Here is a 13246-nt window from a genome sequence, read left to right as displayed (position 1 = left end):
TATGAACTTTACCTAGTCTCGTAGCTTTAAATCCCATTAACACACAGGGACACCTGGGCGGCTCAATCAGTTAACTGTCCAACTCTTGGTTTCAGCTCAGGTCACGATCTCATGGTTAGTGCACAGAACCCGCTTGGGATCCTCTGTGTCTGTCTCTCTCTGCTCCTCCTCTGCTCACAGCTGTCTTGCTCTCTCTCAAAAATAGACATTAAAAAAAATTTTTTTTAATAAATTTAAAAAATCCCATTAATATACAGATAATTACCACATTTATTTTAATGTTTATTTTTGACAGAGAGAGAGAGAGAGAGAGCATAAGCGGGGGAGGGCCAGAGAGAAAGGGAGACACAGAATCCGAAGCAGGCTCCAGGCTCTGAGCTGTCAGCACAGAGCCCGACGCAGGGCTCTAAGTCACAGACCGCAAGATAATGACCCGAGCTGAAGTCGGATGCTCAACCGACTGAGCCACCCAGGTGCCCTGATAATTACCACATTTATATCTATATCCCTGATTCCTCTTCTAAGCAACTAATGCATAAAAGCTATTTTACTTTTATGTTTTCATAGCCATCCCAAATTGAACACAACAAAGCTAGCATTCTTTGTTTTTACCCCTCCCAAGCTTATACATTTTTCAGAGATTCCCCATTTCAGCAAATGGAACCATCTTCTATCCAGTTGCTTAAACTTAAAAGAAGTCTATGGTACAACACAAGCAATATAGTCAATGATACTGAAACAGCATTGTATGGTCTACAGATGGTAGCTACACTATCATCAGCATACCTTAACATACAAACTTGTCAAATCACTGTACACCCAAAACTAATATTGTGTATCAATTATACTTAAATTAAATAAAAATAAAATTTAAAAAAACTAGACATCAACCTTGATTACTCTCTTTCACTCCCCACACCCAGTCAAGCCAGTCCTACTAACTCTAAGCTCACAACTACCTTCAGGCCCCTCTCCCTTTGCTTTTCCCTCTCTGACTTCATTTTCTACCACTCTTGTTTCATCTTACAGTGCTTTAGCCACACTACATGTAGTAGGATGAATATGGCCACCCACATTACCTTATTTGGAAAAAGAATGCAGATATTACAGATTCTGAAAAAGAAGAGATTACTCGATTATCTGTGTAGGCCTTAAATGTCACTACAAATGTCCTTATGAGAGACAAAAGAAGTTAACCAAGGCCATGGGACAGAGCAGAGAAATTAGAAATTTCAAAATATTTTACACATAAGGGTTCTCACACGCAGCTACAAATAATTCATTCTCATTCTGGTAAACACATTTCTTTTGACCTTCTATGTACTCTTAATATTTTCAATTATGAAATATCACACCCTTTAAAGGTCTTTTTCTTTTAAAAGTCTTTTTCAAGCAAATGAATATTTCCACCAACATAGTAAGGTTTTGATCTCAATGACTTGTCAGAGCTGCTATTCAAATGAATTTATAGCTGGACAATTTATGAACCTTGGAGATGCCTCCTCCCTGTCCAATTTGGGGTCCAATACAGACAATTCCATGTTTTCTTCCCCCAGCCCCTTAAATTCCTTAGCAAATATATCTTTCATTTTATATTCAGAATCCCCTGAAATGCCTAAGAATGTATCAATTTATACAAAGTACCAAGATCTCATTTCCTATTTTAGGTTCCATGTCAAATAGAGCTGAGATAGGTTGTCCAAATAAAATGACCAGACAGGTTATATCAGACAGTGTCACATAAAATTTAAATTTCAAACAAATTATTTCTCCTTCTTTGATCTGATACAGAAATTAAAGTCCCAACATACAGACAATATTATCCTCCATCCCTTCTTCTGATTGATCAGTCCCGGCCAGATCAGCCCCATTCACATCCACAGTTGAAGCCTGGTCCTTTCTTTGACAACTGCTACATGGAGACACCTAAAATTACTGCAGTTACTTCAGTACCTCCAGGGCTGAAAAACTCCAACTCTTGAGTCTCATGTATCACACACAGATCTAAGGTTCTAGAGAGCTAGCATGTCACACAACAAAAGAAAACACCTCAAAATTTAGAAAAAACTACCAAAGCCAGGAACAAATGTGACTGTTCTAGGAGCTTACAATGTAGGCCCTAATTTCTGTATCTGGGAGCATTTTCCAAATAAAATTTCTCTCCCTCAAACATTTCACAATCAAAACTTATAGTGAAAACATCTCCCACACACTATGAGAGAAACCTACTATAAATGACAATAGTGTATAGACAGAGAAAAAAAAACAAAAGGCTCTCTAGTTTCAGTTTCTCTCTGGTGTCACCAAATATCTATCAGTTGACTAGAATCTGTTGGCTGTAAATTGATGATTCTTCTTCAAGAGGATTCAGTTTTCTCTATTCTCCAGACCTGTTCCACCAACATCTCTGCCACCTTTGCAATCTCTTTAGCCTTCTCCTCAGCTTTCTCATATCTTTTCATCACTCTACTCTAGACTTAATTGTTTAGATTGGGGCTGGAAGAAGGTGGCGACGTAAGAGGACGCTGGGCTCACCGCGCGTCCTGCTGATCACTTAGATTCCACCTACACCTGCCTAAATAACCCAGAAAACCGCTAGAAGATTAGCAGAACAGAGTCTCCGGAGCCAAGCGCAGACAAGAGGCCCACAGAAGAGGGTAGGAAGGGCGGCGAGGCGGTGCGCGCTCCACGGACTGTCGGGAGGGAGCCGGGGCAGAGGGGCGGCTCGCCAGCCAAACAGAGCCCCCGAGTCTGGCTTGCAAAAGCGGAGGGGCCAGACAGACGGAGTGTGTTCCGACAGCAAGCGCGACGTAGCGTCTGGGAGGTCATAAGTTAACAGCTCTGCTCAGAAAGCGGGAAGGCTGGAGGACAAAGGGAGGGAGAGTTGCTGAGCCCCCGGATGACAGAGCTCAGTTTGGTGGGGAACAAAGGCGCTCGCCAGCGCCATCTCCCCCGCCCATTCCCCAGCCAAAATCCCAAAGGGAATCAGTTCCTGCCAGGGAACTTGCTCGCTCCACACAAACACCCAACTCTGTGCTTCTGGGAAGCCAAACCACCGGCAGCGGATCTGACTCCCTCCCACTGTCACAGGGCCCCTCCTGAAGTGGATCACCTAAGGAGAAGCGAGCTAAGCCTGCCCCTCCTGCCCCCGTGCACCTTGCCTACCCACCCCAGCTAATATGCCAGATCCCCAGCACCACAAGCCTGGCAGTGTGCAAGTAGCCCAGACGGGCCACGCCACCCCACAGTGAATCCCGCCCCTAGGAGAGGGAAGAGAAGGCACACACCAGTCTGACTGTGGCCCCAGCGGTGGGCTGGGGGCAGACATCAGGACTGACCGCGGCCCCACCCACCAACTCCAGTTATACACCACAGCACAGGGGAAGTGCCCAGCAGATCCTCACCACTCCAGGGACTATCCAAAATGACCAAACGGAAGAATTCCCTCAGAAGAATCTCCAGGAAATAACAACAGCTAATGAACTGATCAAAAAGGATTTAACTAATATAACAGAAAGTGAATTTAGAATAATAGTCATAAAATTAATCGCTGGGCTTGAAAACAGTATAGAGGACAGCAGAGAATCTCTTGCTACAGAGATCAAGGGACTAAGGAACAGTCACGAGGAGCTGAAAAACGCTTTAAACGAAATGCAAAACAAAATGGTAACGACGACGGCTCGGATTGAAGAAGCAGAGGAGAGAATGGGTGAACTAGAAGATACAGTTATGGAAAAGAGAGCTGAAAAAGAGATTAAAAAAATCCAGGAGTATGAGGGGAAAATTAGAGAACTAAGTGATACACTAAAAAGAAATAATATACGCATAATTGGTATTCCAGAGGAGAGAGAGAAAGGTGCTGAAGGGGTACTTGAAGAAATTATAGCTGAGAACTTCCCTGAACTGGGGAAGGAAAAAGGCATTGAAATCCAAGAGGCACAGAGAACTCCCTTCAGACGTAACTTGAATCGATCTTCTGCACGACATATCATAGTGAAACTGGCAAAAAACAAGGATAAAGAGAAAATTCTGAGAGCAGCTAGAGAGAAACGTGCTCTAACATATAAAGGGAGACCTATAAGACTCATGACTGATCTCTCTACTGAAACTTGGCAGGCCAAAAAGGAATGGCAGGAGATCTTCAATGTGGTGAACAGAAAAAATATGCAGCCAAGAATCTTTTATCCAGCAAGTCTGTCATTTAGAACAGAAGGAGAGATAAAGATCTTCCCAAACAAACAAAAATTGAAGGAATTCGTCACCACTAAACCAGCCCTACAAGAGATCCTAAGGGGGACCCTGTGAGACAAAGTACAAGAGACATCACTACAAGCATAAAACATACTGACATCACAATGACTCTAAACCCATATCTTTCTATAATAACACTGAATGTAAATGGATTAAATGCGCCAACCAAAAGACATAGGGTATCAGAATGGATAAAAAAACAAGACCCATCTATTTGCTGTCTACAAGAGACTCATTTTAGATCTGAGGACACCTTTAGATTGAGAGTGAGGGAATGGAGAACTATTTATCATGTTACTGGAAGCCAAAAGAAAGCTGGAGTAGCCATACTTATATCAGACAAACTAGACTTTAAATTAAAGGCTGCAACAAGAGATGAAGAAGGGCATTATAGAATAATTACAGGGTCTATCCATCAGGAAGAGCTAACAATTATAAATGTCTATGCGCCGAATACCGGAGTCCCCAAATATATAAAACAATTACTCATAAACATAAGCAACCTTATTGATAAGAATGTGGTAATTGCAGGGGACTTTAACACCCCACTTACAGAAATGGATAGATCATCTAGACACACGGTCAATAAAGAAACAAGGGCCCTGAATGATACATTGGATCAGATGGACCTGACATATATATTTAGAACTCTGCATCCCAAAGCAACAGAATATACTTTCTTCTCGAGTGCACATGGAACATTCTCCAAGATAGATCATATACTGGGTCACAAAACAGCCCTTCATAAGTTCACAAGAATTGAAATTATACCATGCATACTTTCAGACCACAATGCTATGAAGCTTGAAATCAATCACAGGAAAAAGTCTGGAAAACCTCCAAAAGCATGGAGGTTAAAGAACACCCTACTAACGAATGAGTGGGTCAACCAGGCAATTAGAGAAGAAATTTAAAAATATATGGAAACAAATGAAAATGAAAATATAATAATCCAAACGCTTTGGGATGCAGCGAAGGCAGTCCTGAGAGGAAAATACATTGCAATCCAGGTCTATCTCAAGAAACAAGAAAAATCCCAAATACAAAATCTAACAGCACACCTAAAGGAAATAGAAGCAGAACAGCAAAGGCAGCCTAAACCCAGCAGAAGAAGAGAAATAATAAAGATCAGACAGAAATAAACAATAGAATCTAAAAAAACTGTAGAGCAGATCAATGAAACCAAGAGTTGGTTTTTTGAAAAAATAAACAAAATTGACAAACCTCTAGCCAGGCTTCTCAAAAAGAAAAGGGAGATGACCCAAATAGATAAAATCATGAATGAAAATGGAATTATTACAACCAATCCCTCAGAGATACAAACAATTATCAGGGAATACTATGAAAAATTATATGCCAACAAATTGGACAACCTGGAAGAAATGGACACATTCCTGAACACCCACACTCTTCCAAAACTCAATCAGGAGGAAACAGAAAGCTTGAACAGACCCATAACCAGCGAAGAAATTGAATCGGTTATCAAAAATCTCCCAACAAATAAGAGTCCAGGACCAGATGGCTTCCCAGGGGAGTTCTACCAGACGTTTAAAGCAGAGCAGAGATAATACCTATCCTTCTCAAGCTATTCCAAGAAATAGAAAGGGAAGGAAAACTTCCAGACTCATTCTATGAAGCCAGTATTACTTTGATTCCTAAAGCAGACAGAGACCCAGTAAAAAAAGAGAACTACAGGCCAATATCCCTGATGAATATGGATGCAAAAATTCTCAATAAGATACTAGCAAATTGAATTCAACGGCATATAAAAGAATTATTCACCATGATCAAGTGGGATTCATTCCCGGGATGCAGGGCTGGTTCAACATTCGCAAATCAATCAACGTGATACATCACATTAAAAAAAAAAAGAGAAGAACCATATGATCCTGTCAATCGATGCAGAAAAGGCCTTTGACAAAATCCAGCACCCTTTCTTAATAAAAACCCTTGAGAAAGTCGGGATAGAAGGAACATACTTAAAGATCATAAAAGCCATTTATGAAAAGCCCACAGCTAACATCATCCTCAATGGGGAAAAACTGAGAGCTTTTTCCCTGAGATCAGGAACACGACAGGGATGCCCACTCTCACCGCTGTTGTTTAACATAGTGCTGGAAGTGCTAGCATCAGCAATCAGACAACAAAAGGAAATCAAAGGCATCAAAATTGACAAAGATGAAGTCAAGCTTTCCCTTTGTGCAGATGACATGATATTATACATGGAAAATCCGACAGACTCCACCAAAAGTCTGCTAGAACTGATACATGAATTCAGCAAAGTTGCAGGATACAAAATCAATGTCCAGAAATCAGTTGCATTCTTATACACTAAGAATGAAGCAACAGAAAGACAAATAAAGAAACTGATCCCATTCACAATTGCACCAAGAAGCATAAAATACCTAGGAATAAATCTAACCAAAGATGTAAAAGATCTGTATGCTGAAAACTATAGAAAGCTTATGAAGGAAATTGAAGAAGATATAAAGAAATGGAAAGACATTCCCTGCTCATGGATTGGAAGAATAATATTGTCAAAATGTCAATACTACCCAAAGCTACCTACACATTCAATGCAATCCCAATCAAAATTGCACCAGCATTCTTCTCGAAACTACAACAAGCAATCCTAAAATTCATATGGAACCACAAAAGACCCCGAATAGCCAAAGTAATGTTGAACAAGAAGACCAAAGCAGGAGGCATCACAATCCCAGACTTTAGCCTCTACTACAAAGCTGTAATCATCAAGACAGCATGGTATTGGCACAAAAAAGACACATAGACCAATGGAATAGAATAGAAACCCCAGAACTAGACCCACAAATGTATGGCCAACTCATCTTTGACAAAGCAGGAAAGAACATCCAATGGAAAAAAGACAGCCTCTTTAACAAATGGTGCTGGGAGAACTGGACAGCAACATGCAGAAGGTTGAAACTAGACCACTTTCTCACACCATTCACAAAAATAAACTCAAAATGGATAAAGGACCTGAATGTGAGGCAGGAAACCATCAAAACCCTAGAGGAGAAAGCAGGAAAAAACCTCTCTGACCTCAGCCGTAGCAATCTCCTCTCGACACATCCCCAAAGGCAAGGGAATTAAAAGCAAAAGTGAATTACTGGGACCTTATGAAGATAAAAAGCTTCTGCACAGCAAAGGAAACAACCAACAAAACTAAAAGGCAACCAACGGAATGGGAAAAGATATTTGCAAATGACATATCGGACAAAGGGCTAGTATCCAAAATCTATAAAGAGCTCACCAAACTCCACACCCGAAAAACAAATAACCCAGTGAAGAAATGGGCAGAAAACATGAAAAGACACTTCTCTAAAGAAGACATCCGGATGGCCAATAGGCACATGAAAAGATGTTCAACGTCGCTCCTCATCAGGGAAATACAAATCAAAACCACAGTCAGATATCACCTCACGCCAGTCAGAGTGGCCAAAATGAACAAATCAGGAGACTATAGATGCTGGAGAAGATGTGGAGAAACGGGAACCCTCTTGCACTGTTGGTGGGAATGCAAATTGGTGCAGCCGCTCTGGAAAGCTGTGTGGAGGTTCCTCAGAAAATTAAAAATAGACCTACCCTATGACCCAGCAATAGCACTGCTAGGAATTTATCCAAGGGATACAAGAGTACTGATGCATAGGGGCACTTGTACCCCAATGTTCATAGCAGCACTCTCAACAATAGCCAAATTATGGAAAGAGCCTAAATGTCCATCAACTGATGAATGGATAAAGAAATTGTGGTATATATACACAATGGAATACTACGTGGCAATGAGAAAAAAGGAAATATGGCCTTTTGTAGCAACGTGGATGGAACTGGAGAGTGTAATGCTAAGTGAAATAAGCCATACAGAGAAAGACAGATACCATACGGTTTCACTCTTATGTGGATCCTGAGAAACTCAACAGGAACCCATGGGGGAGGGGAAGGGAAAAAAAAAAAAAAAAAGAGGTTAGAGTGGGAGAGAGCCAAAGCATAAGAGACTCTTAAAAACTGAGAACAAACTGAGGGTTGATGGGGGTGGGAGGGAGGAGAGGGTGGGTGATGGGTATTGAGGAGGGCACCTTTTGGGATGAGCACTGGGTGTTGTATGGAAACCAATTTGTCAATAAATTTCATATATATATAAAAAAAATGCTAATTGAAAGAAGGCTGATAAAGCTAATTTATAATACATAAATGTAATTTAAGACAAAAGGCATTAGTAGAAATAAAGAAGTTCACTACCTAATGATCAAACTTTCAGTTCACCAGAAAGATGTAACAGTGCCCAGCTTATAGGCACTAATAATAACTGGAATTATAATATGTGGTTAATAAAATAATTACATTATACCACTAAGAAAATAAAATGATAAAAAATAACTTGTTACTGAAAAAAAAATCAGTGGATCCATCTTCATAAGTAAGACTAGCATGTAAATGTCTTTTCTCAGATTATCCTTATCTTCTTTGGTCATCAATGTTAGTTAGCCTCATAAAATTAATTGTGGAATGTTCTCTCTGTTTCTGTGCCACAGTTGGAGTTATCTCCCTTGAATATTTGATAAAATTCATCTCTAAAACCAAAAAAAAAAAAAAAAAAAAAAAAAAAAAAACTGAGAACAAACTGAGGGTTGATGGGGGGTGGGAGGGAGGGGAGGGTGGGTGATGGGTATTGAGGAGGGCACCTTTTGGGATGAGCACTGGGTGTTGTATGGAAACCAATTTGACAATAAATTTCATATATTAAAAAAAAAAAGAAATCTGAAAAAAAAATTGTTTAGATTTTGATTATGAGTCATCAGAGCTCCTTCCTCCAAGCCTGCCACTTTTATCTGGATGGCCATTTTATTTAGATGACCATTTTGACCAGCTTCTACAAGTTGCTCTTATTTACCATATAATAATATCCCGGCTTTCTAGTAGAAGTCACAATATCCTCCTACATCTCAGTGATAATTATAGGCAGAAATCGCTCAAAATCTTCTTAAGGTTCTAGCAGTTCAGCTTCCTTAGGTCTGCAAATACAATGATGTTCAAGGGCCATATTTTTTCTCGCTACTTCAGAATCATAGTATGAACAGAGAAGCCCCGAACTTTATTTTCTTACCTAATTATTACAAACTTTGCTACTACTACTTAACAAAATTGTATTGTGGATGGGCCAATTATCTCACGCTATTTCTACTTTAATCACAAGAGTATTTGACTTCTGAAATGTGTCACCAAAAAGGCAGATAGATGGAGGCAATCACTATGTAGACCTACTCCCATGGTCCTCTAACAAGAAGCATTCATTACACAGCTAGTAAGCAAATCCAATACCCTGTTACATTCACCATACTCACCACTCCAAAACTCATTCCAACAAGCTTACATGAAATATGCAAATTCCTAACAGTTAAGATGTCTGGACTACATAATTGCTGCATTATCAAATTCTTCCTAACCCACATCTTTCACTGGTCTATACCCAAGTAGTACACTTCCCAGTGGCCTATCAGTACAAAATCATATAAGAATGGGTAAATATTAAATCTCCAAATAAAAATCCTAGAAAGTTTTCATAAAAGGCTGATCACATATTGTTTAAGATGAGATTAAGCCACGACAGTTGCAGGGTGAAGACAAATTCTAAAAAACAAAAAGCCCAGCTGTCTCTTAAAATAGAAATTCAGGGGGCCACCTGAGTGACTCAGTTAAGCATTTGACTCTTGGTTTCGGCTCAGTACATAATCTCAGCAGTATGTGAGTTTGAACCCCTTGTCAGGCTCTGCACTGACAGTATGGAGCCTGCTTGGGATTCTCTCTCCAGACCTCCCCACTCATGCTCTCTCTCTCTCTCTCAACATCAATAAACTTAAAAAAAATTAAAATAGAAATTCAGAACCACCAATCAAAATGGTGCCTTTAAATGAAACTAGGCAAAATAAAAGACCTCAGATCTCTCCCACATGTATATATGTAATCATCCTCACTTTCTGCACTTTTTATTCAACCAAGGCACACAAAGGCATTGATTGCACCATGTTCCTCCAAGTCAACTAGGCCAGATAGCTAATTGCTCAACAGCATCAGGAATTAAGTTTGCAGACAGATACAAAAAATTTACAAATTGGCCCCACATAAATATTAGGAATCATAAGGTAAAGTTAGTATTAACATTTAATTTAGTATTCTTAATATTAAACAAGGTATGTTACTAAATAGCACAAATATTTCCAAAAAGGTAAGTCTGAAAGATCTGACAGTCAACCACCCTCAATTTCAGACAGCCTATGCAATAAACAAGTACAACATGATTGAGTCTAATGTACTATTTAAAGAATGCTTAATGAAGAAAAAAATCTCAGACTAAGAAGAAACAAAATTAAATGACTAAGTTCAAGTGAAAAAGTCTTTATCTGTGAACTAAACTTTGTAATATAATAAATTTACTGAGAACTGGGGTAAAAAGAACCATAAAATATCCTTTAAGTAATTCCATTTTTTAAAAAATACTCCCAAATTATATATATATATATATAAGCTGCAGATATTCATGACAACATTACAGTGAAAAGCTAACATCTTAAATTCCCACCAACAGAAAATCAATTATATTACAGTAGATCCATTCCTTGAAGTACTATGCAACCTTAAGAAATTATTTTTAGGAAGTTAGTAGTAATATGGAATAGTGCTCAAGAGTGAAAAGGCTGGAATCAAAAATATTATGTACTGTCATGTGGGGGGGGGAAAGAAAATTTAATAAAAATTTACAAGAGTGTGCTAATAAACATGATTGTTAAGTACTTTTTCTCCTCTTTTCCCAATATTGTAAAAAAAAAAATTTTTTTTTTATGATAGGCACAGGACTATAAAAAAAAAAGTATCACACAAAAGATGTCTTTCTCAAGTAAGCTCAAAAAAAAAAAAAAAACCACGATAAATTCAGATTAAGATCTTGAGTATTTTGACACCCTCACCCAAAAATCTTCAGTATTTTGAAATAAACTTTATATATAAATCAAATCCAATTAAGAGAAATAAAGGATTACATATATTTTTATGTGATAGAACTTCCATTAAGATATCTCTTGAAATAACGAAGTGTTTGTAAAAAGTGACCAACATAAATGCAAACTGGAAATTCCAGAAAAAAAGAATATAGTGGTGCCTAAGTGGCTCAGTCATTTAAGCAACTATTGGTTTTGGCTCAGGTCATGATCTCAAGGTTTCGTGGGTTTGAGCCCCTCAGTGGGCTCCATGCTGACAGCACAGAGTCTGCTTGGAATTCTGATTCCCTCTCTCTCTGCCCCTTCCCTGCTCATGATGTTTCTGTCTCTCTCAAAGTGAATACATTAACTTAAAAAAAAAAAAAAAAAGAAAAGAAAAGAATACCAACTTTTGAGACATTTTCAAATAAATAGCACTTGTGCAAAAACAATCCTTTAAAATATATTAACTTCTAGGGGCACACGGGTAGCTCAGTCAAACATCCAACTTCGACTCAGGTCATGATCTTAGCTTAGGCCATGATCTCATGGTTCGTGAGTTCGAGCCCCATGTTGGCAGCTCAAAGCCTGGAGCCTGCTTCGGATTCTATTTCCCGCCCTCTTTCCCTCTGTCCTTCCCCCGCTCACACTATGTCTCTCTCTCTCTCTCTCTCTCAAAAATGAACATTAAAAATATATATATTAACTTCTAAAGTAGAGTTGTTTTTTTTTTAAGTCAACTTTCAAATCAGAACTGAAACCCAAAAAGCTATTCCAAGTCCTGTTCTTTTGAATTACAATATAACTCTCCAAATGCCACTAAGGAAAAAGATCTGATGATTTGCACATTTGAAGAGCCAAGTGATGACACCATCTCAATCAGCCTAACATACGCATCCTACTTGTAGGACACCAATTTATAGAATTCAAAATATCACCCAACACCAAACTGTATTTTTCAGTTTTCAATACAAGTGTCTGTCAAACATGTTCAACCATATTTGTACCAGCTGCTTCCACCCACAGTAAGTCCTCACTGACATTTAAATTGTCAATAATATCACTACACATATTTTAGTTAATTATCAAATTACCTCATACTATTTTATTCCATTTGAGGCTTAGAGTGCCTCCTCTTCATTGCCCCTAAGGCAGTTAATAACAATCAGATGGAGGTAAGCACAGCACACTCCACCGGACTGTAATCTAGAACTTTCCTACCACAGTGATTTTCAACTTCAATAAAATCTGTAGTGTTTAATAACCACAAACTTTAAATTTTACTACCTTCTCAAATACAGGAACATAGGAAGACATATGAGGTTTGATTATTTCCGCTTCCCAATCTTCATCTCCCATGGTGGCTTCCAGTTCTATTTTTATCTAAATTTTTTTAAAAAAACGTACATTTGGCCTCTATTAGATCAGAATCATATACTTAACAACATGAACTGTCACAATTTCACATACACCTCCCAAAACTACGGAACTAGCTGCTGATCTTCCCCAAAGATCCCCTTATTTTTTATCTTTAAAAATGAGTTGAACTACTTAACCACTCTTGCAACCACAATGTCCCTACTGGGCCTTTCTCCAAAATCTGTTTACTGACTTTATCCTCTCCTTTCAAGGGTCTCCCAAACAGCTTACTGGACATTAAGGGTAAGGGAAATTTCTCAACTACTACTCAATGTTTCTCTCTTTGCACACCTCCCTTCAAAAGTAAAGATGTTTGGTTTGTAGATTTTGATAGTTTACTGGGAGAGAGGGAGCCAGGGCCAAGGCCTTCAAGCTTGGCGGGGTAGTGGTCACGAGTTAGGTGGCCCAAATCCTTTCAACAATGGACAACTAGTTACTCTAAGGGGGATTTGTACACAATGATACTACAGCCACTCTTGTTCGGATAAAACGCCACACACGCTGGGCAAAGATGCTTCTTTACCTCCTCTACAGGCCTCTTCGCCCTACAGGCGTCAGCCGAGCTTTAAGACCTACACTGGCAAGTA

The 13246-nt window shown here is 39.0% G+C and overlaps 1 protein-coding gene across 1 annotated transcript in view; it reads right to left on the bottom strand.

The window, feature by feature from the left end:
* Positions 1–12599, bottom strand: part of DDX4 (DEAD-box helicase 4) — an 88061-nt gene extending 75462 nt beyond the window's left edge. Inside the window, 1 exon segment of the mRNA XM_030301791.1 lies at positions 12528–12599. Coding sequence (XP_030157651.1) covers positions 12528–12599 — 72 coding nt within the window.
* Between the last annotated feature and the right edge of the window lie 647 nt (positions 12600–13246).

Source organism: Lynx canadensis, chromosome A1 (genome assembly GCF_007474595.2).
Source record: "Lynx canadensis isolate LIC74 chromosome A1, mLynCan4.pri.v2, whole genome shotgun sequence".
NCBI lineage: Eukaryota > Metazoa > Chordata > Mammalia > Carnivora > Felidae > Lynx > Lynx canadensis.
This window is presented reverse-complemented; position numbering and strand designations above follow the sequence as displayed.